The sequence below is a fragment of the Mytilus galloprovincialis genome, chromosome 10 (assembly GCF_965363235.1).
Source record: "Mytilus galloprovincialis chromosome 10, xbMytGall1.hap1.1, whole genome shotgun sequence".
In the NCBI taxonomy this organism is placed as follows: domain Eukaryota; kingdom Metazoa; phylum Mollusca; class Bivalvia; order Mytilida; family Mytilidae; genus Mytilus; species Mytilus galloprovincialis.
In genome coordinates, this window is record NC_134847.1 from 17,478,390 (window position 1) to 17,504,391 (window position 26,002).

General features: G+C 31.2%; 1 protein-coding gene across 1 annotated transcript in view; it reads left to right on the forward strand.

The window, feature by feature from the left end:
* Nucleotides 1-26,002, forward strand: part of LOC143049945 (zinc finger protein aebp2-like) — a 43,045-nt gene that overhangs the window by 13,350 nt on the left and 3,693 nt on the right. The window contains exons 2-5 of the mRNA XM_076223720.1: nucleotides 8,491-8,574; nucleotides 9,217-9,752; nucleotides 19,506-19,630; nucleotides 25,644-25,711. Coding sequence (XP_076079835.1) covers nucleotides 8,491-8,574; nucleotides 9,217-9,752; nucleotides 19,506-19,630; nucleotides 25,644-25,711 — 813 coding nt within the window. The remainder of the gene's footprint in view (nucleotides 1-8,490; nucleotides 8,575-9,216; nucleotides 9,753-19,505; nucleotides 19,631-25,643; nucleotides 25,712-26,002) is intronic.

Sequence of the window (26,002 nt, forward strand, 5' to 3'; positions counted from 1 at the left end):
TTATATTTATTTATTGAAAGCAAACAAGGTCAAGGTCATTTATTTTAATTTATTACTGTACTTCAAAATAATCTCTCTCCTGCTGGCATGAACCATATAAATTAATTCTGAATCCCTTATATGATATCAATAGTAACTTGACCACTTGGCTGATTTGATTTATATATAAAACACAAAATAAATGTTTTTTTAAAGGCCAGTTGAATATAGGAGGAAAGTTGTCCATGTTGTCCATCTGTCCAGTTAAACATATTATCGTATTTCAATCCTGAGTTCATACAGGAATGGTTATAAATTATTTAGCAAAAGTGACTTCAGTGGACAGATCATTGGATACTTGGAAAAATAAGGTTACAAAACAATGATTTATATCAAAGTCCAAAAACTAAGTATATAAGGACAATTTTGGGGGCTTTTTAATGTAGAACTATAACGACGAAATGTCACTGAAAAATTACAAAGAAGCAATATTTTTCTAAGACTAAGTCGAAACCATTTTCTTATGAACAGTTTTCATTATTCAAGTAAAAAGATTTGATTTATTGGAATCAGATGTTTTGGCCATTAGTGTTCTTCAGTTTCTGTGTTTTCTATTTCTGCTATGAGATAGTTCAGTCACTGTTCACAAAGCATATAATGTACTTGTATTATCTTTTCAAATTTATTTAACTTCTACATCAGAATTTAAAATTATTGATTTAGCTGCATTATACAGCTGAAAGGATAAAACTTAACGGGTTTATCATGTTCCTGCAATTGGTAAATTTAGTTCTTTATATTAAGCAAGCATTTCTGAGAGCTGAAATTTATATTTAGAACTACTGTATACAAGTTCCACTCAAGTCAGCTGAGCTTAGAAGGCTTTGTTGTCTTAACCTAAGTTTTATAATTTAATCTCCTTTTTCCTTGCAGTATATTGTGCTTAAACTTTGAAGACTATCACGACTAAAAGGCAAACATGAGTTATCTAAATTCAAAGCTAACATATTGTAGTTTGTGTACACATGCAGTAAAGAGTGCTGTCTTTATAACTGGAGTGAGATTTGATAACTGATATATATCTCAATGTATGTCACATTATATAATGGAAATCGACTCACAAATCGTAAGTTATTATGTCAAATCAATAACCGAGATTGTAATCAGAGACAAATATAGTAGTGAAATAAAATTATGTTGTCGACACCACTAATTTGTGTTGGCCCTAAATTTAGACATGTGACAAATTCAGTCAGGGCAGACTGGTTTTAAGTGTTATTTGACATAGTTTTATGACAGTTGTTGGATGTACAATGTAGTATGATGTCCTGCATGAAGGACTTATATTGTCTTGCATCTTCAAACCACCAGACAGTATTGAATATTGTACTTCACATCAAAGTCACAGGATGATAAAAAAGTTGACTTTATTACAAGTATACTACACAGCTAAGACACCCTGTTTGTCAAGAAACTGTAAAAAAAACTTAAAATTTGGCAAGATAAGTAGGGACACAAATCTGGTGTCTTCCCTGAGAAATTTCAAAAAGCATAAACGAAATTATCAAAGTGTCTTGTTGCTAAAATTACTTGACCAACAAAATGTTATAAGAATTCTGAGATAATTTCATTTCTAATCAAATCTAAACGATTATATTTTGTTAATAATCATATAACATCAGGGCACCCTCATGTTATAAAGTTCTTCAAAGAAGTTTGCCAATATTTTGTCAAATTGATATTACACTATGATGTTTTACAATAGAAAATTTGAATAACATTTTTATGTGCATGAAAGTCAAAATATCAAAAATAAAAAAAGGACTACCATGGCATGAGGCTTAGGTCCAAATTTTGTAGTCCACAGTACTAGTCTGGTTTTTTTTTTTAGCCTCATATTCGAAAACAGCCAGAACAAGGGACCTATTTTAAATGTTTATAATATCTCTATCCTATTTCTTGGAAATACTACAATATTTAAGTAACTTGTAAACATGTACAGAATTATATACATCTACAAGATTATTAAAGCATTTTCCCAGTTTATAGTAGGAAGAGATTCGTATATCAAAGGTAATATATTCCATTACAACATGTTATCATTTATTTTCTGTTTTAAGCAAAGGACCTTACAAAAAATTAATAGTATAATTTTGACCTTTATAAACTATATACTACAGAAATAGATTTTTTTTGAAAGAGGTTGGTGACATATTTATTAACGTACTACACCACTTTATAATTGTCAGATCTCGAGTAATAATTTAACTTTGATTTAAGTAACGTCCCTATATATATATACATGTATACCAAGACATGTTTTAGAATAGAATTGTCATTTCCTATGGGTAAGAGTACAATTATTTGTAATGCATAGGGTACCAGTAGTGTTCAAAGTATTTTCTTTAGAATAAACATCCTGAGTAGATTATAGGTTTTGAAGGTTTTACATTTATTTAGGCTGTCTTTGATTCACATGTATTTATTTTTGTGAAATTCGTGAAAATAAGTACACCGTAAAAAAAAGTGCATATATACAGCTAGTACATTGTAGTATTTGTACATATTAAAGACTTGCCTATGAAATGATTTTGTTATGCTCTTTCTGAACTTAACTTCAATTTATATAAATTAAAAAGTACTTAACTTAAAGAGCATCAATAATTTAGGACAAAGCTATTATAATGACAATTTTCATCAGCATGACCTAATTATGTTAATTGAAATCCTGTGGGAATTTGGGAAATCTATTTTAACCACTGGTTCCTCTCTGGATCATAGTGACTGTAGGCATGTAAATATTGATAATAATGTTGATATTTGTGATATATTTGCACTCCATACATCCCATCTAGCAGCAAGATTTTTTGCTATAAACTTTGTGCTGATGTACAGATCTTTAATATAAAAAAAAGGGGGGGGGGGGTTGAGTTGAGACATTTGGAAATATTTCCATGGCTGAATTAATATTACCAGGGTATACCTTGCATTTCGCACTGGTATTAGACCTGTTACATAAAAATTTTAAAATGACCTAGCATGCAGCTGTTAAGTCTATTGTGATTTTTTAAAGTTGAGCATTTTATTTTTTTCTGTCTTAATATTTTGATATTGGATGGTACTTTCATTGTATTTGAAAAGGTGTCAATATAACCAGAAATTTTCAAAGATGTTTTTATTATCTAAATGTTATCTGTTTTCGCTCATGGCAATGTTCAGTGTACTGTTGTTATAATTTTTAAAGATTTTTTTTGCATAGATTTTAAACTTTGTATAAGATATTTGATTGACCTGGGTCCAATTATCTGCAGATGTGGATGGATCAATGAAATCAGTTTCTGCTCCAGTAGCAGCAGACGACATGTTTATTACTGTTGACCTTCACCTGTTGTCTGCTAACTGTGTCAGCATTGGAATTACCTGGATTTTGTTTGATCTCCTTTGGGAGTACAATCTGAAATGAGATGTGGATGAAAAGTAAAGATAATGTACAAATACTATTACCATGGTATACATGCATTTTAATGTTTTATCCTTAACGAAATTAATGGCAAATTAATGGCCGTGGCCAATGTCTATACTTTTGTCAGACCTTGAAACATCATATTTTTGAAAATTATCTGATCTAAAAACTTCTTATAAGCTCATGTGTACAAATAACGTGAAGGTATATGATTTTTTTCTTCTTGTAAGATTTGAAGTGTGTTAAAAATCTATTTACAGTTTAGTATATATATAGTACTGTAAAATTCAGTAACTAATGGGCATATTTTAAAGTTTTCAAAATTGTGCAACGAGCTATAGGTTACAATAGTATTTTAAAGAAGATAACTATAAACCTGATTTTTACATACATAGACAGTCTCAGTAACTTATGGACCTGTCCCCCATACAAATCATTATATTAACATGTTAATGTATCATTTGCACAAGACTTTGCGGCAAATAAGGAAAGGATTGTTTCTGAATATTAAATATTATGGATTTATAACGGCATATCATATAAATATTATGAATAAAAGGAGATGTGTGGTATAAATATTAATAAAGGCGTCTGATATTTAACAACATTAAAAAAAAGACATCTATAGATAATTTGGATTCTTTATTCATTATACATATTAATGTCTGCATCCTCGCAGTACACATTAAACATTTGACAATCAATAATTTTATTCTTTGTTGAAAGCGCTTAATGTCGAGTGCAGTTCCACTATTACAGCTATAATCAAATGCTTATACATAGGATTAAAAATTGGAATGGGGAATGTGTCAAAAAGACAACAACCCCTACCAAGAGCAGACTACAGCTATAGGCCACTAATGACATGAGCATTACAACACTTTGAAAACACTTAGAGAACACTTTGTATATTGTCTGGGAAAACACTGGTCTAGTGCATTTATTTTCTTAAATTGTTACAAAAACATTTCCATTTCCTTTTGTGGTAATGACGTTTGCAGAAAATCCTTTGTCGGAAGGCAATGTAATGTCAGTTAGTATTAAATCGATAAAAGTTTTAACAATTTCAGGAATATATTTAATTGTTTTTCAACAAACTGTAAGCAATACTTAAATCAATAGGAAATAATAAGGACTAATTGAGTCTGCATGTTCTAATTATATTTTGTGCTTTAGAATAACTTCCAGAAGCAATTACATCTTTACCTCTTAAGGTGAAGTTCTAAGTCTGTTCCTAATAATTTTCTGGAATTTTAGTTGCAATTTAAATTTGTTATTTGAAATTAAAGATTGTCTATTATCCATGCTAATATATATATTAACAGATATGCCCTCCTGTTTGCATTTACATAAGTTGTATTTTGCTTGATGAATTTTATGAACGTCTCCGGTAAGATTAGTTTTGTGACTTACTGTGTAGCCCTCTTTAAGTAAAGAATTAATCATTAATTTTTATTATAATTTTCTGTCTAATTTCAAATGTTCATTGATTTTTGTTGACACATTTCTGAAGCTCCGTATTATTATTGTGCATCTAGCTATTAAAAAAAATATGAAATGGAATTGTTTTTAAATGAACACTTAGATTATCCCAAACTTTCATTCTATCATAATAATTACAGAACTTTGGTAAACTGTAAAGTTGGGATTAAACAATCATAAATTATTTAATTTATGTATTTTTTGCCAAGCCTACAATAGTTTAGGGATTTGTGGTCTGTTCATTCTTCCATTCATCTAGATCTGTCAGGTAGAAGGTTGAATGATTGGTTAAAATTTTTGTGGTCACATAAACTTGTAATTTTTTTTTAGCATAGAAATTATATATATATGCCGCAGATTACATGTAGAGTTTTGACCTAGATTTAGCAGTTCTAAATTTAAAAAAGCATGAGGATCATGTTGCTCTTTGTATAAATTTTCTTGTTTAATAATTAGTTTTGTAAAATCACGTTCTATTTGGAAGAACAGTGCACTTTTACGGAGATAAACAGATGTAAGAGACACTTCCTTGTTCGAAGCATACTTCAACGATTACTAATTTCTTCATCCTGGAAATATTAAGTATGATTTTTACAATTTCTTTGTCATGTGTTTTGTATGTGGTAAGGTTTTTAATCCTCTTTAATATGGAAAGACAAAGGCACTTGTGGTTTCTATTCGCTCATAATAACTGCTCACAGCTTGTGTGATTTTAGATAAAGTTGAGACAGTCTGTAAACAAAACAGAATGCTGTAAGTTGTTGATGCTGAGTAATTATCGTATTTATCGAAAAAAATTGTAATCTTGAGGGAAGATTTTCCAGACAGTATTTCACATCTTATGGCTTTAGACAACGTTTATTGCTCTTACAACAAATGCAAGTTAATTGTTAGGGACTTATTTTGTAATGATTTAACCATGTTGGTTTATTTTTTTTTAAATTTTGAATTGAAATATTCATGTAATATATGAAGTATTTGAGGTCTGAGCAACCTCTTAAATATTACTTAGAAATAATGAATAAAGAACAGAACTTTGATTTATTGAGAGAGTTGCAAGAAAAAATAATTCGCACAATGACAAACTGTTGAGAAAGATAGTCAACCTGTCAAAAGAGATGAAGAAATTATGAAAATATAGATTAATGCAACATATGATTTTTTTTCTTTTCTTGAAAGTTGAAAAGAGGATTTATAGCAAAAAACAAATCATAAAATGTTAATAGTTCTTGGATTTTTTATATTGTTTTTCATTTTTCTACATTGTCTGGTATAGTAAAACATTTATCTGAAAGGGACACCTTTTAAAAATAGTGTAGCAAAATAATTGATTTTACCAATTTTTGTTTGTAATTCGTTCTTGATGTAAAATTTCGACTGTAAAATTTGTTTTCCTGATGAGACATAAAAATTTCATAAAGACACAGATTTCATTATATAATATCCATTTTATATTTTATAAAACAAGAGAACCTGAAGAAAATGTAAAGAATGTATTCATTCTTCAAATAGTATAGCAAACATGCATTTTATTTAAAGCTTAACTGAAGATTACCGATTACATTTTACAGTACTATTTATAAATAAATATTGGCAAAAAGTTGAAGATGATTTACTAGTGTCTTTTTATCACAAAAGATCATACGATTCAAATTGATCATAAGTTACAAAAATGTATATTGAAATATTCATGACTTACAAGTGTTTTCTCTCTATTTGATCATAAGTTATATTGAAGTGTTCATGAATTACAAGTTTTTATACGACTGCAAAAATTGAAAAACAATTTTGGTAGTATATTGGTATCACGTTGGCGTCGTCGTCCGAAGACATTTGGTTTTCGCACTCTAACTTTAGTAAAAGTAAATAGAAATCTATGAAATTTAAACACAAGGTTTATGACCATAAAAGGAACGTTGGGATTGATTTTGGGTGTTTTGGTCCCATCAGTTTAAGGAATTAGGGGCCAAAAAGGGCCCAAATAAGCATTTTTCTTGGTTTTCTCACAATAACTTTAGTATAAGTAAATAGAAATCTATGAAGTTTGAACATAAGGTCTATGACCACAAAAGGAAGGTTAGGATTGATTTTGGGAGTTTTAGTCCCATCAGTTTAGGAATTACGGCCAAAAACAGGTCCCAAATAAGCATTTTTCTTGGTTTTTGCACAATAACTTTAGTTATCAAATTGGTCCACATTGAGGTCTAAAGGGTCTAAAATTGAACATTATTTGATTTCACCAAAAATTGAATTCTTGGGGTTCTATGATATGCTGAATCTAACCATGTATTTAGATTTTGGATATTGGACCATAATAGGTAAATGTCCAATTTAAAATTTTTAAGTTTTTAAGTTTAAATTCTTAGACCACATTCATTCTGTGTCAGAAACCTATGTTGTGTCAACTATTTAATCACAATCCAAATTCAGACCTGTATTAAGCTTGAATGTTGTGTTCATACTTGCCCCAACTGTTCAGGGTTTGACCTCTGCGGTCGTATAAAGCTGTGCCCTGCGGAGCATCTGTTTTTTTCTCAAATTAATCGTAAGTTATAAGTGTTCATGACTTAAAATGATTTTTTCTTGTTTGATTTTTTGTGAGAGTTGCAGGGTTTATACAATACAATTGTTATCATGTAGGAAGTATGAGAACAGTTCTCAGTTGTTTATGTAATATGGAGGACAGATCGTGATAACATATAGATAAAATATGATGTAAAAATGATAAATCGTCAATTTTTTTACCATCATAGATTATAAATAAGGAAGTAATTTATACATTGATTTCTACCATTTATATATATATAGGGTAGTTATCAGTTTAATCGGTTGTTGGTGTTTTAAATTTCAACCCTCTGATGTTATATATTACATTGTATTTAAATAAATATATTAAATAAATAACTAATCTACTTAGTTACAATTTGATATTCAAAAAGGATGAAGAATTGCAATGGGTTTGTATTCTATCCCAGACTTATTTGAAAGCTAGCAGTTTCAGAACTTAGAATAAAGCATTTCAACTGTACTGTCAGAGTATTACAGGGTAATATTTCTAAAGAGTACACCAAGGTGTTGATGTCATAGCATCCCATAAAGCAATGGATACACAAAAAATTACATTTTTTCGTTTTGATGTACAAACATACGAATTATTAAAACGTAGATCCTTCAGTTTCATGAGAGTGTTTAGGTACAGTCCATGTTTATTTCTGTATAAGTTGACAATCAAGGTTTAATGAGGGCCCTCATGGGGTTTTTGATTATGTGATTACTTGGCCGTTTTTTTAATGATTATTTGATTATTAAGCCAAATATTTCATGATTATTTGATTACCTAGGACTGTATTTTTAGTTTATGATTATTTGATTACTAAAGATAAGCAAATATTTAATGATTATGTGATTATATTGGCAAAAAAATGGTGATTATGTGATTACTAGGACCCCCCCATGAGGGGCCTCTTTAATCCAGGGTTGTAATTATTGTCACCAGTATTATTTGCTATAAATGTAAACCACAGATTGCATTTCTATCTCTTACTAATTTGAATGTTATTTTTCAGGACAATCACAGAAGAAAAAGTCCAGAAACAGTTAGGTCTATCATGCCTTGATCTCATTACAGTGAAAAGAAATGGTGATTCATGGTAAGTGCTTTGACATCTAGGGCATTAAAAATGTACTTACCTTAATATAAAAACTTTATAGATTAGAGCTGGTATAGACATTTATGTATTAGATATAAGAAGATGTGGTATGAGTGCCAATAAGACATCTCTCCATCCATGTCACAATGTATAAAAGTAATTCATTATTATAAGGATAAAGTACAGTCTTCAACAAGGGGCCTTGGCTCACACGGAACAGTTTGAAGCCTTAAAGGGCCCCAAAATAACTAGTTATCAAACGATATATTGTTCATTACTCTTAGTTGACCTTGAGATTTCTGCTGGTTATTTGTGCCATTGGGTCGCTGTCTTAATGTCATCAACTATTCAGTTAAAAGAGACACATACATTTTATAATTGTTACAATATCTTTTTCCAGATTTGATCTGCATGTATTTAGTCTGACCCTTATGTTTGAGTGTCATGCACACTTTGTCATACGTAGTGTTTGTGGTTACTCTACCGAAAAATCATCACCTGTTTGCCATGTTAACAATTGTTGCTATTGAATTTAAAATTCTTTTTTTTTTTGTTATGTGTTTGGTTACTAAAGTGTTGATTTTAAGCTTGAGTTAAATTTGAATAACATCTGTAGTCATTGTTATCGTTATTTATTTACAGCTTTATAGATGATATGGGGAACGACAGTTGTTCGAATCTGCTAACACCAGATGCTTCTCGTTCGTGCACGCCGCTGTCTGTCGCAGGAAGTTGTGTGTCTAGTCAAATCAGCAAGGACTCTCGGGCCCCTGACGTCCAAGAGAGTTGCAAAGAGACCCCTTCTATATGTAAATGGAAAAACTGTGATATTTCTTTAGATTCTTGTCGTCTTATGGACCACTTAAAACATTGCCATGTAGAACAGCAAACGGGTGAAAAATTTCATTGTCTGTGGGAGGGCTGTAAAGTTTACAATCAATCTTCTAGTTCTAAATCTTGGTTAGATAGACATATTCTGACACACAGTGGTGACAAACCATTTAAATGTATATTTGATGGCTGTTACTTAAGGTTCACGTCGCAGAAAGCACTGGAACGTCATGTAAATACCCATTTCAATGCATTACAACACACTAGCCAGAAACCATCAAAACCTCGGGAAGACACGCCAACCAAACAGTATAGGAAAAGAAGGTGTAAGAGAAAAAGACCTCTAGGTGAGTAAATGTTCTAAAAATGAGGTGAGATTGCTTGACATTGATATATAAGGTGGTACCTAACACTACAGGGAGATAACTCTGTAAAGTCAGCTAAACGTTTTAATTACGTTGTGTTGTAAAAGGAATATTAAGATTCTCATTGATCAAAATTGGTGTTTGTCAAACTGCTATATAACCAGTGTAATTTTTCTGACAAAATGGTTGGTTCAAAATTTTTGAATTTTTTATATTTTTGTTAAAGGGTCAAGGTTAATACTATGACAAATTTTATGAAAATTAAACGAACAAAATTAATTTTAGTGAAAGTGTTGGGTACCACTTTAATAAATTTTAGGACGGATAAAAATCAGTGGATTTGGAAGTTAAAGTTTAGTAAAAATAGTAACAAGCCTTGCATCATCATGATCATACTGTAAATGCTCACCCTCTAAAAAATTTAAGATGTAATATTTTCTAGTGTTTACAGCAAATGGAAAAATTACTCGTGTTCTAGGCTCCCCCATAAGAAAAATATTCTTTCTCCTCCATTTTGATATTGAGATTGCAGTTCAATAATATAGTTCTCATTGCTGTCAAGTGAGTCTCAGATTGAAACCACAAGCTAATAATCAAGAAATCTATACATGTATTAAGCAGTTTTGTAATTCTCGGAGTGAATCACAAAACTGTTTTAAACAATCTGAAAGCTGTTCTATTTGAGATATATAAGCTAACAATGACAGAACAAGTGACAAATATAGATACCATTTTATAATTTAAGAAATCAAATTTACATTATTAGTTTAAACGAGTTCATAAGTTTTTCTCATACTGGTTTGGTTCAGGGTTTTATTTGGGGGGGGGCTTACAGATATAAAGTGCCTAGAAAACCAACTTAACGATGTTAGAGTAGATTTGATTCGTAACTTCCTCCCCGGCGCTGGGGCTGTATATAGATTATAGCAGTTCATTAAACTTTGCAAAAAAACAGTTTTTGTTTTCTTTAATGAAACAGTTTACAGTTGAGCTGAACTCATTTTAATGAATAACCCTTTCATAAATGGTAAAGCTGAAAAATGAATGTTCTAAAATTCACATGTCGGGTTGACCAAAGATTCATAGATTAATTTTGGAATATTGTTTATCATCAATATATAAGATAAAGCATCATAGTTTGTGCCAGCTCTGATATAAACCCAGCCAATTACATTTGAACTGATTTGCAGACTTTTTATTTTTATTGTCACCTGTTAATTAGTTTTGAAAATTCTTCAGTTGAAAAAAGTGAATACAGAAGGGGTTTAAATCCAAATTAAATTAAAAAAAAAAAAAATTGAAGTTCATTATTAAGGTGATTCAGACTTCCGGAGAGGTTTAAGATGTCATTGAATTTAGATATAAGTGGTCGTTGGAGGAATTAAGTTAGCCGAGGGGCTGAAAAGAAGAAAAGTTGTGACTGGTGCAAATTTTCCATAGAAATAAATCGTTTTCTGAACACAATAGTCCTACCCTGAGGGCAAATAGATTTCGAGTAATAAGATTTTTCTGCATGACTTAAGTAAGCATATGTTTTTGTCGGGAAAAGTTTGGTTTTGATGAAAATCAGTCAGTGCATTTTACATTGGTCATTGATCAAGTATTAAATGGCTTATCCAAATACGATCAGATAAAAATAACCACAAAAATATAGAAATTAGTGAATATGAATAACATGAATAAGCATACAGGAATGTAGTTAAAATTTATTTATCTGTGATGTTTAGGATTTTAATACCTATAATATTTTCTATGTGTAGACTTGTAAAATACTTTAGTAGTGTATACCATACAGCGTAGAAATAGTCTGATTAATTTGTGTTTCTGTATTTTTAAGTGTCACTTGTGGTTAACCTACATTTTCTATATTTTTTTTTATTTTTTTTACCTTTCATATTAAATGTGACACATTTTAATTAATATACGTGAGAGAGTGATTGAACATAAAGTAGACTTTTATTCCAGAGGAAAGGAATAAAATTTCTTTTCAACTTTTTTTTCCATTTCTTAAAGAGGGTCAGAAGGTACCAAGGGGATATTCAAACTCTCATGCCAATGACAAAAATAGCAATGCTATGGCAAATTAATAAAGATAGACAATTAGATAATTGAAAATTCAATATATTGTTATTCAAAAGTTTTTATTTTTTTTTTTAAATATATATAATGATTTTTTTTTTAAATTTGGTTTAAATTATCCATGAAATACAAACAACCAAAAAAAATCTTAAGGATCACAAAGTAGAAAATACGAAAATAATTTCCATGATGTGGCGGATCCAGAACTTTTCCTAAGGGGGGGCCCGCTGACTGACCTAAGGGGGGGTCTCTCCAGTCATGCTTCAATGATTCCCTATATAATCAACCAAAATTTCCCCACGAAAGGGGGCCCGGGCCCCCCAGGGCCCCCCCCCCCTGGATCCGCCTATGCCATGAAATCAAATTCATGGACAAAACCACAAAATTCATGTTGCTACAGTATATATAAACATATGTCCTTTGAGAACTCATTACCCAGATTTTACTTTGTTTGATCATTGAACTAATTAAATTTCTGCGCTCAAGATAATTCTATTTTCTAATTAAAATATTATTTTCATGACTTAATACAGAATAATTTGCAATGAAAATCTCAATAAATTGAATGATTTCCTTGCTGTGGTTGACTTGTATTTTGTGTCTTACTTTGTACCCCACACCTTGTCAGGTTATTAGATTTGTCAAAGAAAGTTGATCATTAGTCATAAGTCTTCATCAAGGCTCATATTAATTAGATTTAGTCAATTTCAAGATGTGTGGTACATCACCTGTCTGCAGGTGTGGTGAAATAAAAGTTTAGTAGAAATTATAACCACTTGGAATTAACTTTTTATATATACATGTATATAACCTTTTAATATTTTAATTCTGATTACAAAATACCACCGATTAGCAATAATATTGTTATGTTGGTTTTTTTTTACATTAGGTTGACCTTTCCTGAAAATGCATGAAATATCTGCATACAAACATTAAGCAAACAGCAATCGATCAATTGATTTTGTCATTCTCACCCATCCATGGCAGAGTGACCATTTCTTCTGAATTGTCGTTTATGGCCACCCTATGGAGTGAACCTACAAATGGGCAAACTAAACACAATTTTATCAATTCACTTATAAGTTTGTGGTACTGCAAACATTTGCCCAAATGATAAAATTGAATTGCATAAATTTTGTGTTTAATATCAGTTCAAAATCTTATGTTTAAGTGCTCAAGTTGGCTGCTTGGGTGGGCAAGTTGAAAATGACATGTAAATATATGTCATTTGTTGAGAACAACCCACAGCTGTGTTTTTCAATGTGCAAAATGTAACGTGATCAAAATATAGCAGCTAATTTTACTCAAACATGAGAGACTGGATGACATAGAATTTGACAACTATAGGCCACTGTACTGCCTTCAACTACAAGCAAAACTCATACCCCATTGTCAGCTAAAAAATGCCCTGAAAGCACAAATGTAAACAATTCAAACAAGACTGACTGTCTTAATCTCAGTGAGATAAGAGTAAACATTCTTGCTCCATGATGAAGTTGATTATTTTGAGATGAGAGTAAACATTCTTGCTCCATGATGAAGTTGATTATTTTGAGATGAGAGTAAACATTCTTGCTCCATGATGAAGTTGATTATTTTGAGATGAGAGTAAACATTCTTGCTCCATGATGAAGTTGATTATTTTGAGATGAGAGTAAACATTCTTGCTCCATGATGAAGTTGATTATTTTGAGATGAGAGTAAACATTCTTGCTCCATGATGAAGTTGATTATTTTGAGATGAAGAACAGCCCAGTACCTTGGCTTTTGATTTTTACATAAACATGCATTTATTTTGCATCATAAATTGATATACCATTACCAATATCATAGGTCGGTTGCTCTTTCGGGCACTCCGGCTGCCTCCATCATTAAAAACTGACCTCTAAATAGCACAATTGTGTTGGAAGTGGTGTTAAACACCTGTCAATCAATCCTAAATGTATTGCATTCTGTTTAATCTTTAGATGAAGTCCAGTGACATGAAGCTTTATAAAATTCAATTCTGATCCTATTTTTTTAAAATGACTTGCAATTGCTCAAATAATATATCAACTGAGTCTCAAGCTTATCCAATTTGATGGTTAACTATGACTGGTTGTAAATTGTAAATTTAAGATTTTGAGATCTGTTACCTAAAAACTATAATTGGTCACACTTAAGTTATCAAAACACAGATTATATTTCTTCATGTCAACATAGACCTTTTAATAATTTAATCCTCTCTTGAGGTCTTTTAAATGATTCACTAATGAAAATATGGTATACCACATTTCTGTTTTTAGATAAAAAAAAAAAATGTGTGGGAGAATTAATTTCCTTTCATAAATAAATAGTAGAAATACATGTATAAATAATTTGAAGGATTGACGGAAATTTTACATAAATGTACATAGACCATATGTTATAAAACTTGTATAATACATAAAAGAAACACATTAAAAAAAAACAAAGTGCTCCTTAATTTGAAAATTTGAATTTATAATTAATGCACTTTTTATGCCCCACCTCTGTGGATGGTTAAGTTTTACTTTTGTCAGTCTACTTCCATTACTCCATCTGTTCATCCAAAGTCCAAAATATATCCTCAACCAAATGTTTGAAAATTATACACAAATTGCTTATTACCTCAAAACTCAGATCTAGTACGGATATGGGTAGCATAAAGGGGCGGATCCAGCCATTTTTAAAAGGGGGATCCTAAACCAGGACAAAGGAGGGGGGGGGGTTCCAACTACATGTCCCCTTTCAAATGCATTGATCGTCCAAAAAAAGGGGGGTTCCAATCCCCAGAACACCCCCCCCCCCCCACCCCCCCCCAAGGTTCTGCGCCTGGGTTTTACCGTTCTTTAGTTATGTTCCTTTATAAAGCAAAAGGAAGCATCATCTATGTCATTCCCAATTTATTAGGGCAAAACATGTTAAAGAGATTTGAATTTGACTAATTTAAAATCCATCTATTTTCTCAAGTAATATATTTTGATGGAATAAGCAAATTTTTATAAACAGGATTATCAGAGCAGCAGAGTCTACAAAATTCTAGTTCAATGATTCTTTTAATGTTCATTAAAATCTTTTATTAAATTGGACAACACTAAAGCTATATCTCATTACTGCCATTTAGATTTTTATTATGCAGCTGCGGGCTATAGGAAACTTTTATTTCAATGTTGCATGTTTATAGAACATAAGAAAGAAATTTTGTATGCAAGATCTTATCAGAATTTTACATCAGATAATATTTGTATTGTCACTTTCAGATACTTTGCTACATGTTTTTAAGCTCCACCTATAGCTACCTAAGTACGGCACTTAATGTTTTCTATTCTGGGTGTCTGTCAGTCTGTTCCTCCCTTATCAAAGTCAAGTTTACATTGAAGTTTTGATCCAATATTAACCAGAAAATTCATAACTGTGGTATTTTCATTGGTACATGTATGGCACTTAATGTTTTCTATTCTGGGTATCCGTCAATGTGTTCCACCCTTATCAACGTCAAGTTTACATTGAAGTTTTGATCCAATATTAACCAGAAAATTCATAACTGTGGTATTTTCATTGGTACATGTACGGCACTTAATGTTTTCTATTCTGGGTGTCCGTCAATGTGTTCCACCCTTATCAAAGTCAAGTTTACATTGAAGTTTTGATCCAATATTAACCAGAAAATTCATAACTGTGGTATTTTCATTGGTACATGTACGGCACTTAATGTTTTCTATTCTGGGTGTCTGTCAGTGTGTTCCACCCTTATCAACGTCAAGTTTACATTGAAGTTTTGATCCAATATTAACCAGAAAATTCATAACTGTGGTATTTTCATTGATACATGTACGGCACTTAATGTTTTCTATTCTGGGTGTCTGTCAGTGTGTTCCACCCTTATCAAAGTCAAGTTTACATTAAAGTTTTGATCCAATATTAACCAGAAAATTCATAACTGTGGATTTTTCATTGATACATGTACGGCACTTAATGTTTTCCATTCTGGGTGTCTGTCAGTGTGTTCCTCCCTTATCAAAGTCAAGTTTACATTGAAGTTTTGATCCAATATTAACCAGAAAATTCATAGCTGTGGTATTTTCATTGGTACATGTACGGCACTTAATGTTTTCTATTCTGGGTGTCTGTCAGTGTGTTCCTCCCTTATCAAAGTCAAGTTTACATTGAAGTTTTGACCCAATATTAACCAGAAAATTCATAGCTGTGGTATTTTCATTGGTACATGTACGGCACTTAATGTTTTCTATTCTGGGTGTCTGTCAGTGTGTTCCTTCCTTATCAAAGTCAAGTTTACATTAAAGTTTTGATCCAATATTAACCAGAAAATTCATAACTGTGGTTTTTTCATTGGTACATGTACGGCACTTAATGTTTTCTATTCTGGGTGTCTGTCAGTGTGTTCCTCCCTTATCAAAGTCAAGTTTACAATTGAAGTTTTGATCCAATATTAACCAGAAAATTCATAGCTGTGGTATTTTCATTGGTACATGTACGGCACTTAATGTTTTCTATTCTGGGTGTCTGTCAGTGTGTTCCTCCCTTATCAAAGTCAAGTTTACAATTGAAGTTTTGATCCAATATTAACCAGAAAATTCATAGCTGTGGTATTTTCATTGGTACCAGTTTTGGTGGATTGAGTTAGAATGTTGAATTCATGGTTTTTGTGGAAGTCTGTATACCAGCCTATAGAATTTTGTTCTTCATTTGAAATTTAAGTTTGTGGCATACTTTTACCCCAAAAAGTATGGTGTTCAAGACTTTTAGGGTTGTAATTTTTTTGGGGAAACTTTTGGAGAAATTTATCTAAGGTTAGATCACTTAGACGATATATTTGATAAGTTCGATAGACTTGTTAAATTTGACATTAATCTGTTTAAACAGATTGAAAAGTGTGTTTGTGATTGCAACTGTTATTTAATTGCTCTGCATCTAGGACAAGATTCAATATCCTTAAAAGGATGAGCAATTGTATTTGAAGATTTCAGTATAAATCATGGTTAGACGTGGAATGAATGTATTTATTTTAATCCATTCCCTGTATTTATTTGATGCGTATTAACATGCCATCTTATTAAAGCAGCCAGTTTTTACTGCAGCACAGAAAATGCAATTAGTAAATTACCGACAAATCGTTGACTTTGTCGCGACATAGGCAGAGCATGCTTGACAATAAATCACATTCTCTATTGTAATGTTAATAGTTGATTTTCTACAAGACCGAGCTCTGTATTCGGAAATAATATCGGTAGAGTACAACCTAATTACGACCTGTATAGTCCATATTTAATGCAGTGGATATGCCCTCGTTGTCCTTGTTTGTGACCAAAAACATTATAATTATAAATCTTCAAACTAGGATTTCTTTAAAAGAAATAATAAGATAAGGCTATAAATCGCGACAGTTAAATGGTATATTTTTCCGAGTTAATGAGGTTTTGGATGACAGGAATGGTATTTGAATTATCTATGGGGTAGTGCAAAGTTCTTTGTTTTTGTTTAATGTGCAGAAAATTGTAGACCTTGTCTAATTAGATCGTTTAAACATAATGTTACTGTTGCGTTGTGTAATTAATCAAAATTTTCTTTATTTTAATTGTTAAGTCTGGAACAATTTAATACTGTAATTTATTAATTTTAAAATATGTCTGGAACATTATTAATGAATGTGTGTTTCATGCATGTATCTTATATATTTGAAAATTTTATCAATTTTAAGACCTTTAAACAAATTTGTTTGATATTTATAAATAGACTGGCTCCTTATGTAAATTACCGTAGACAATAATTCATACAAACTCATGACACCGGTGACATCTTTTTTGTATCAAGTATTTTAAAATTAGAACTAAATGCACATATTTTTGGATCAAATTTCATACTTCTGCAGATTTCTTTCCTTTGTCAGTTTACTTATATATTTTTTAAATCATGAACAGTTAAAGAGACCCCCAAAAGAAATACTATTTGAATATTCATTTAAATTATATTAATATGTATATTTCTTTCATTTGTTTTAAAAACAAGATGATTATTTTTATTTTGTGACTTGAAAAGAAAAATATTACTATTCTGTTCTTTTTGATTGAAGATGAAATATTTGATTTTTAGTGAGTTGTTACAGAAAAAATTACCAATTGGGTTAAGATAGAAATTAATCTGAACAGGTATAAAATGATTTTTACTGACAAAAAAAAGTAGGTTAATCCATTTAGAAATAGTTTGTTTGAAATACAAACAAACTTGGTGTGGCCTTGTTGAGTCACATTGATACAACTTCCATCAGCAAGGTGAAATTCTAATGAGCATTGTTACATATATAGTATTTTTTTTTAAAAAGCAAAGGAGAAAAAAAAAACAGGCTTAATGGAACAATGACAGCCTACAGGTCTTAAATACATGCTCTTTTCTTATATAACTTGCATGAAATGACCTCCTGTCTTCTACCAACAAATAATTCAGTCAAGAAGTAGACAGGATTTTAAGAAAGACTTACATTATACATTAGCTTTTTATGCATTAAAGGTTATGTAGAAATGGCTTTTTCCTACACTCAAGTTTGAATCTTGCATCTTATAGTTATACAAATGATGACAAAAAAAAAACTTCTTTTGAAAAAAAAACCCAGCTCAATTGCAAAGTGCATGTACTCTCCCTTGACACCATTTGCGAGTATGGTCTTAAGGAAACGATGATAGTCCGTCGGAAGGGGACGATAAATGGCTGACCCGTGTTAAGAGAGAGCCATATCTCTTGCACGTTAAAGACACCCTTGTAGATTTTGAAAAAGAGAAGGCTAATGCCGCTACAAGGCAGCACTCGCACCTGCAAAGTGGAAAGGGATTAATATAAGTTGCAAAACTTGTTTCCCAATCCACTATAAATGAGTATGTTTAAACATACTCCAGTAAACTGGCTAGATTTAAATGATGTATTAGTTAATTTTTGTAGAATTCCAGTAGGTAAATTTTGTTTCAAAACCAGACCTTTTTAAAATGTGACCACTTGCTTGGAAATTGTTTAAACAGTTTATTATGTAATTTTAAAAGGTAACTTCAGTACTATAATAGAAACAGGTCAGAGGGGTCATTTCAACTCCTTTAATTGTTACTGATTTGAAATGATGAAAGTTGAACCAGACAGAAAATTTCCCTTTTTACATGCCATTTTCAATGCTACCATCTTCCATAACAAAGGACAAGTTTTAATTAAGAATTGAATGCTTCTTTTTGTAACTTCATTGGGGTGTAAAAGCATTAACGGAAGTACATTTTGTATGAAGCGCAGAAGCACTTCATTCTAAAAATGTGCGCACTGTCAACGCTTTTACAACCCTATGAAGTTACAAAAAGAAGCATTCAATACTTATAATTACATTTTTTAGCTATGATCATGAAAACACAAATTTTATTATTGTTTTATTTAATTCACCTGTGCACTTTTTTGTGGAACTACATGTTATCATGAATGATAAGTTTTATTGAGTAATGCAATTGCTTAAGGAATGACACGTGATGTGCAGTTAGCCAATCAGAATAAAGTTTTATAATGAAACATACATCTAATTTAATTATTAAGCAGTACACATATTTTAGCTTGACCAGAATTTAATGTGTAAGTTCAGATTTTTATGTTTTGATTGGTTTATATTTTCAGTGAAAACAACAGATTACTTTGACCCTGGCATCATGGAAAGGTTATCAGACCAGGTGACTTTTGTCACAAACAAAACACAAATTGATCTCAATGGCAGCTCAGACTCAGTCACATTCCATAGCACTGTAAGTCATTGTGTCTAGTCGCATTCCATAGCAGAGTAAGTCGTTGTGTCTAGTCACATTCCATAGCACAGGAAGTCATTGTGTCTAGTCACATTCCATAGCACAGGAAGTCAATGTTTCAAGTCACATTCCTTAGCACTGTAATTCCTTGTTTTAAGTCACATTTCTTAGCACTGTAATTCCTTGTTTTAAGCCACATTTCACAGCACAGTAAGTCATTAAGTCACAGACCATAGCTCTGTAAGTTGTTTTGTCTAGTCTTATGCCATAGCACAATATAAGTCGTAGTTTTAAGTCAAATTCCATAGCACATTAAGTCAATGATTTAAGTTGCATGACATAGAAAATTAAGTCAATGTTTTAAGTCATTGTGTCTAGTCACATTCAATAGCACTGTAAGTCAATGTTTTCTGTCACATTCCATAGTATAGTAAGTCGAAAATTTAAGTCACAGTACATAGAACATTAAGTCGTAATTTTAAGTCACATTTCATCTATTTTTATGGTTTTGGCTGGTTTCATCTTTCTGTTAAGGTTTTGAGTTTTTGTTCCTTTCTCAGGTAGAATTAGTTTTTGCATTGAATTTTTTAATAAAAAGTGAATTGACATGCTGACATGGAGAAAATGATAATTGAAAATAATTCCAGTTCTAAGCTTGGAACCATATTATTTAGTATTATGTAAACATGGAATTATCACTCATTTTGGTATTTAAATATTTTTTACCTATCACACAGAAAACAAAGAAAATTCTATTTACTCTACTCGATTTTTCACACAAGTTTCAATAGAAACACAAGCATTTCTATGAATTTTCGGTACATAAACACTCACGTTTTATTAACTTTTCTATGGTTTGCCTGGATTTTCATTGATTTACTAGTAACCGGTAATATGAAGCAGACAATTTCTGTAACCGAATTTTCCAAATATAAATATTGTTACGTGTGACTACGTGAGACAGTTATTGATGCTTCCAAAGGCTTCGTGTTTTTAGCATCTCAGTATGTTTTAATTTCAAGACTGGGTTATTGCATAGCAGCATGGATAAGGAACAGTTTTAGGTTAGGGTTAATTAAATATATTTCTATATGGAATGGTTCCTCTTAAGTAAAAGGACATAAGTTTATTCCCGAAATTTGTTACATTAGGTTCTGAAATTGATATCACATCAGAGTTGTATATAATGCACCTTATCACTATTTGTCCGCCATTTGTGGACATCATAAGATTCCTAAAATTTTGAGTCGCTATAGAAAAGTGATTGTTGTAAGTAGAAGGTTGGGATTTATTTTAAAGGTTATGGGGCAAACAGTCTAGGGATTAAGGGCCAAAAAGGGGCAAAAAAGTAACATTTTTGTAGTTTTGGGACAATACTTATGTTTAACTGCATGGATTTCTCTGACATTGCACCACCAGGTTCCATCCATATAACACAGGGAAGGCTTGGATTCAGTTTGGGGTTAATATCCCTGAACATTAAGAAATAAGGGTAAAAAAAAAGGCCAAAAAGAAGCATTTTTCTAGTTTACAGACAATAACTTGTGTTTAAGTGTATGGATCTCTCTGAAATTATACTGCAAGGTTTCTTACTAGAAAGGAAAGGCTGGAATTGAGGTTTGGGGTTCTTGCTTAATAGGTGATGGGCCAAAAAAGGGGCCCTAATAAGCATTTTTGTAGTTTTCAACAATAACTTGTGTTTAAGTTTATAAATCTCTCTGAAATTATACCACAAGTTTCCATACTTGTGGCTAAAATCTTTAAGCAATTAGGGGCAAAAAAGGGGGAAAAGAAGGGTTTTTCTGGTTAAAGGACAATTTAGACAATTTAAAAGAAGTGAAGGGGAGGTAATCCAATTAAAATTAAAAGAACACTGATTTATATATATGTTTGATTATATGATTACCTCCCTTACACTGATTGAAAATTATGTATTAAGAAATGATGATGGTCTTGAGATGTGTAGCTGTAAATTTATTTTTAGAAGTTACTGTTAATATTAATTTTAATCATGACTGTATGTCATTTTACAAAGCAAAAAAAAAAAATTTTAAGTTCATTAGACCGCATTAATTCTGTGTCATAAACCTCAATTCAGAGCTGTATCGATCAAGCTTGAATGTTGTGTCCATACTTGCCCCAACTGTTCAGGGTTCGTCATCTGTGGTCATATAAAGCTGTGCCCTGCGGAGCATCTGGTTCTCTAGCCTTCCCTTTATGCACTGTTATTCTCTGTTAATTTCAATATAATTAAAGACATTGGCCACCCATAAGGGTCTTGTACAGATTGTTAACGTATTATAATGATAAGCCGACTTTAATAATCCAGTAACATTACAAAAACTGTGTTGCTAATAAATTTGAAAAATGCTTCTTTATCTTAAAATCTGAGGAATCAAAGACAAAATTCAAGCAGAAACCAGCAGGATCTCTACAACATCTTGACCCACATTTGCATATCACTTTTGAAATCTAGATAAGATATTATTGCTGCATCAATATACATGGGATCTGAATCTCTACAGAAAATTGTAAATATTTCACCTTTTTGTGAAAAAAAAAATGTAGCATTTGCCTTGGATGATAGTTTTAGAATTTGAAAAAATTGAAGATTTAACCAAGATGACATCAGCCATAGTTGCGTTTTTCAATTTTGTTAAATTTGGGAAATCAAATATAAATTATTGAATTGCTACTCTTTGATATTCCATGTATGTCTCTATGATATAAAGAAAAGGAGATATAGGGTTTATGTCAATGAAACAGCAACCGAGCAACTTAAAAATCAAAACATTAAGACAGGCATCTATAAAATATATATAAGAACCTATTTTAGATCTAACCTCGACATCAGTGACAAAAAAAACCTAAGTAAAATAAAAGACAACTGCAGCACTGCTTTAATTTAGGTTGTAAATGATATTCATGTTATTATTTTTCTATCATTAATTTACACTTTGTTCTAAATCACATCTAAAGATGACTCATGCTTGTGACTTAATATGTATTTTGTTCAAAAAGAATGTGGGATGTCAAAAGACTGCATTTTGCAGCTGCTCATTTTGAAAAGCATTATTTTAGTCTTTAGATAATTTTACAGATTTAATTGTTTTTTAACACCATTCAATTACATGCCTTCATGCAGTGATCCAAAGCATTGCACTGAAGTCACAGCATGTGATCAATCTGGAATATATGTCTCATCCACTGGAATGGAATTGCCATTTGTTACAGAAACTTATTATGTGTATTCAGGGTTATATAAACCTGTGTATTGAAAATCATGGTTTATTACAATTGGAATAGAAAGTAATAAAACTGTGAATAGAAAGGAGTGTTAACCATAATTCCAATTAAGGGAATGATGATTAGAAGTTTTGTATTAGATTGGTTGATGTCTTTGAATTAGGTTCAGGAATTAGGTACAGCCGGAACCATACACCTGTTGTTTGATGTCTTTGAATTAGGTACACTAGAAACTGTATACCTGTTAACCATAACTCCAATTACTGTGCTTATCCAGTGACCTTTGGGGTATCACATTAGCAAAGACCAAAACAGTTTACCAAATTGCAGTCAGATTTCTACTCCAACTAACTGATCAACTGGTAAAATATTTTAGCAGATTGCTCAAGTGAAATGTTGTTAGTATGAAGTGAGTGCTGTAAAATAAAAAGTTATACTTACCATCCAGATCCAGTCAGTTGATACCTTTGTCAATCATTTGTAACACAAATAATATCTTACTATAGTATGAGTCACTGAATAAAATGGTCTAATTTTAACATGGAAACTTCTATCATAAATAAATATTATAAATGAATAGTTCAAAACATTGTTTTGTAGGTGTATATTTTATAGCTTTGTCTTCTAAGATGAAGTTATTGTGCAATTGTGATTTGAATAACATTTTGTATACAAATTACTGATCTGCTGGCAATAAAGGGAAATAATTTACATTACAAATAATCAGCAAAATTTTGTTCTGTCTGACAAATATCAAATTTCCCCATTTAATTTGTTGTAACATTATTTCTGTTATTATTTAACTTTTATCCTCTGTTCTAAAACGAACAATGAAACTTATTTAATGATGAAAGACGATTAACAGCTGTTTTGCAAAATGTTGAATTGTTCAAAGTATAAAGGATTGTCTACCAAGGAGTACAAGATATCTTATAAGCAGTATTTTGCAAAACCTTTCTAATTTGTGTTTTACATGCCCTTCAATTTCATACTAATTTTGCATTTCATTTTTTTTTTTTATGAATCTTTTGTAGGCAAAATCATAAGCCTCGTATCATTGATAAAATTTTATGTGTACATTTGAACTCAATATAAATTATTTCCCTTTAATGACAGCAGATCAGTAATTTGCATAGAAAATGTTATTCGAATCACAATTGCACAATAACTTCATCTTAGAAGACAAAGCTATAAAATATACACCTACAAAACAATGTTTTGAACTATTCATTTATAATATTTATTTATGATAGAAGTTTCCATGTTAAAATTAGACCATTTTATTCAGTGACTCATACTATAGTAAGATATTATTTGTGTTAGAAATGATTGACAAAGGTATCAACTGACTGGATCTGGATGGTAAGTATAACTTTTTTTATTTTACAGCACTCACTTCAAACTAACAACATTTCACTTGAGCAATCTGCTAAAATATTTTACCAGTTGATCAGTTAGTTGGAGTAGAAATCTGACTGCAATTTGGTAAACTGTTTTGGTCTTTGCAAATGTGATACCCCAAAGGTCACTGGATAAGCACTGTAAGTGAAAGGGTATTAGTAATATTGTATTGTTGTCTGTTGTCATTTGGTTCAGCAGAAGCCATACACTAGCTGGTAAACAATTTTTTCCCCAGTTCTATTATATAATTATTGTCACAATAACTCAATAAGGTGCAGTTTGGTCAACTAATGAAAAATTAAGCTCATTGAAAGTGAGATAATGAAAGTGCAGTGTGATTAAAATATTCTTTACTTCTAATTCCAATGATTGACTTTCTGTTTAAAGAGATGAACTCGAGCAGCAACCCTAAAAAAATAGGCACATTATTGCTTAGGACTTCACAATTGATCACTTGCAAGAAATTTGGGTATCATGTGTGCAGCTATTATGTAAATTTTCCAAAAATGTATTGATATAATTATTTATTATAAAGAAAAAGAAAGCCCAAAAAAATCAAACAGAGAAGTTTAGAATCTTTATTTTAAAACTCCCTCCCTTTTGTTTAATGAAAAGTAACTTTAATCCTCCTTAGTTCAAATCTCTCTATCAGTTTTATGGATACAAGAGCTTCCACTTTTCATCTTTTAATTGGGAAAAAATGAACAGGAGACAAGATTACGAGAAAATATAGTGGAATGGCCATAAATATTGAAGAAATAAGTTGTATAAATATAGAATAACCATACATTGTCTCGAAATATCAATGTTATTTGTACAAGGCTTAGAAACAGGTAGAAAGCGAGGCTGTGCCGAGCATTTCTACCTGTTTCGAGCCGAGTACAAATAACAGATTGATATATCGAGACAGTGTATGGTTATTCTTTATATACTGCAACTCTTATAACTGTTCAAAATGAAGTATTTAGGGTAAAAACCGTTATTTTTTAATTGAGAGCGGACAACGTAAAATTGCCGCGAACCTGTATGTTTTATTGACGTCATAAATAAAACTCTACGGAAACACATTGTCAACGTCATAAACAAGGTGATATACGGTCAGTGACTGTATATCACATATGAATATACGGTCAATGCAATTTGACTGCTCAAATAGCACAGCTGCAGTATATTATAAAATAATCAAACATTATCATGAAAATGGAATTTTTGATAAAATCATGTACTTGAAACACCCTCATTGGTCATTATACAAGCTTATGATAACTTATAACTGTTTCCTTTGTGGAATCTAAAGATGATATTGAAAAGAATTTTAGAGAGAAAAGGAAATAAGTTTATTTATTGGTCATAATTTTTTTTATAGGTAATAGCCAGAAGAACAGAAGATAGCTGTAAAGTCAAGGTTTTATTACAATGGACACCCAGGAATGTGTAAGTTGTCATCTGCTAATTAAGATGAAAGTACACAATCTTGTTACAGATGATATATTTAGTAGATGAATAATTAAACAAAATATCAAGAGATAATTCAATTACTCAGAAACAGGAAATGTATTGTAATTATCAAGAAATAGCATAAGTACTTAGAATCAGGAAATATATTGTATTTTTGTTTTTGATGCCTCACCACTAGGCTTCAGTGATATGTTCCCACACAAATGCATTGATCGGCCAAAAAAAGGGGGGGTTCCAACCCCTGGAACACCCCCCCCCCCCCTGGAT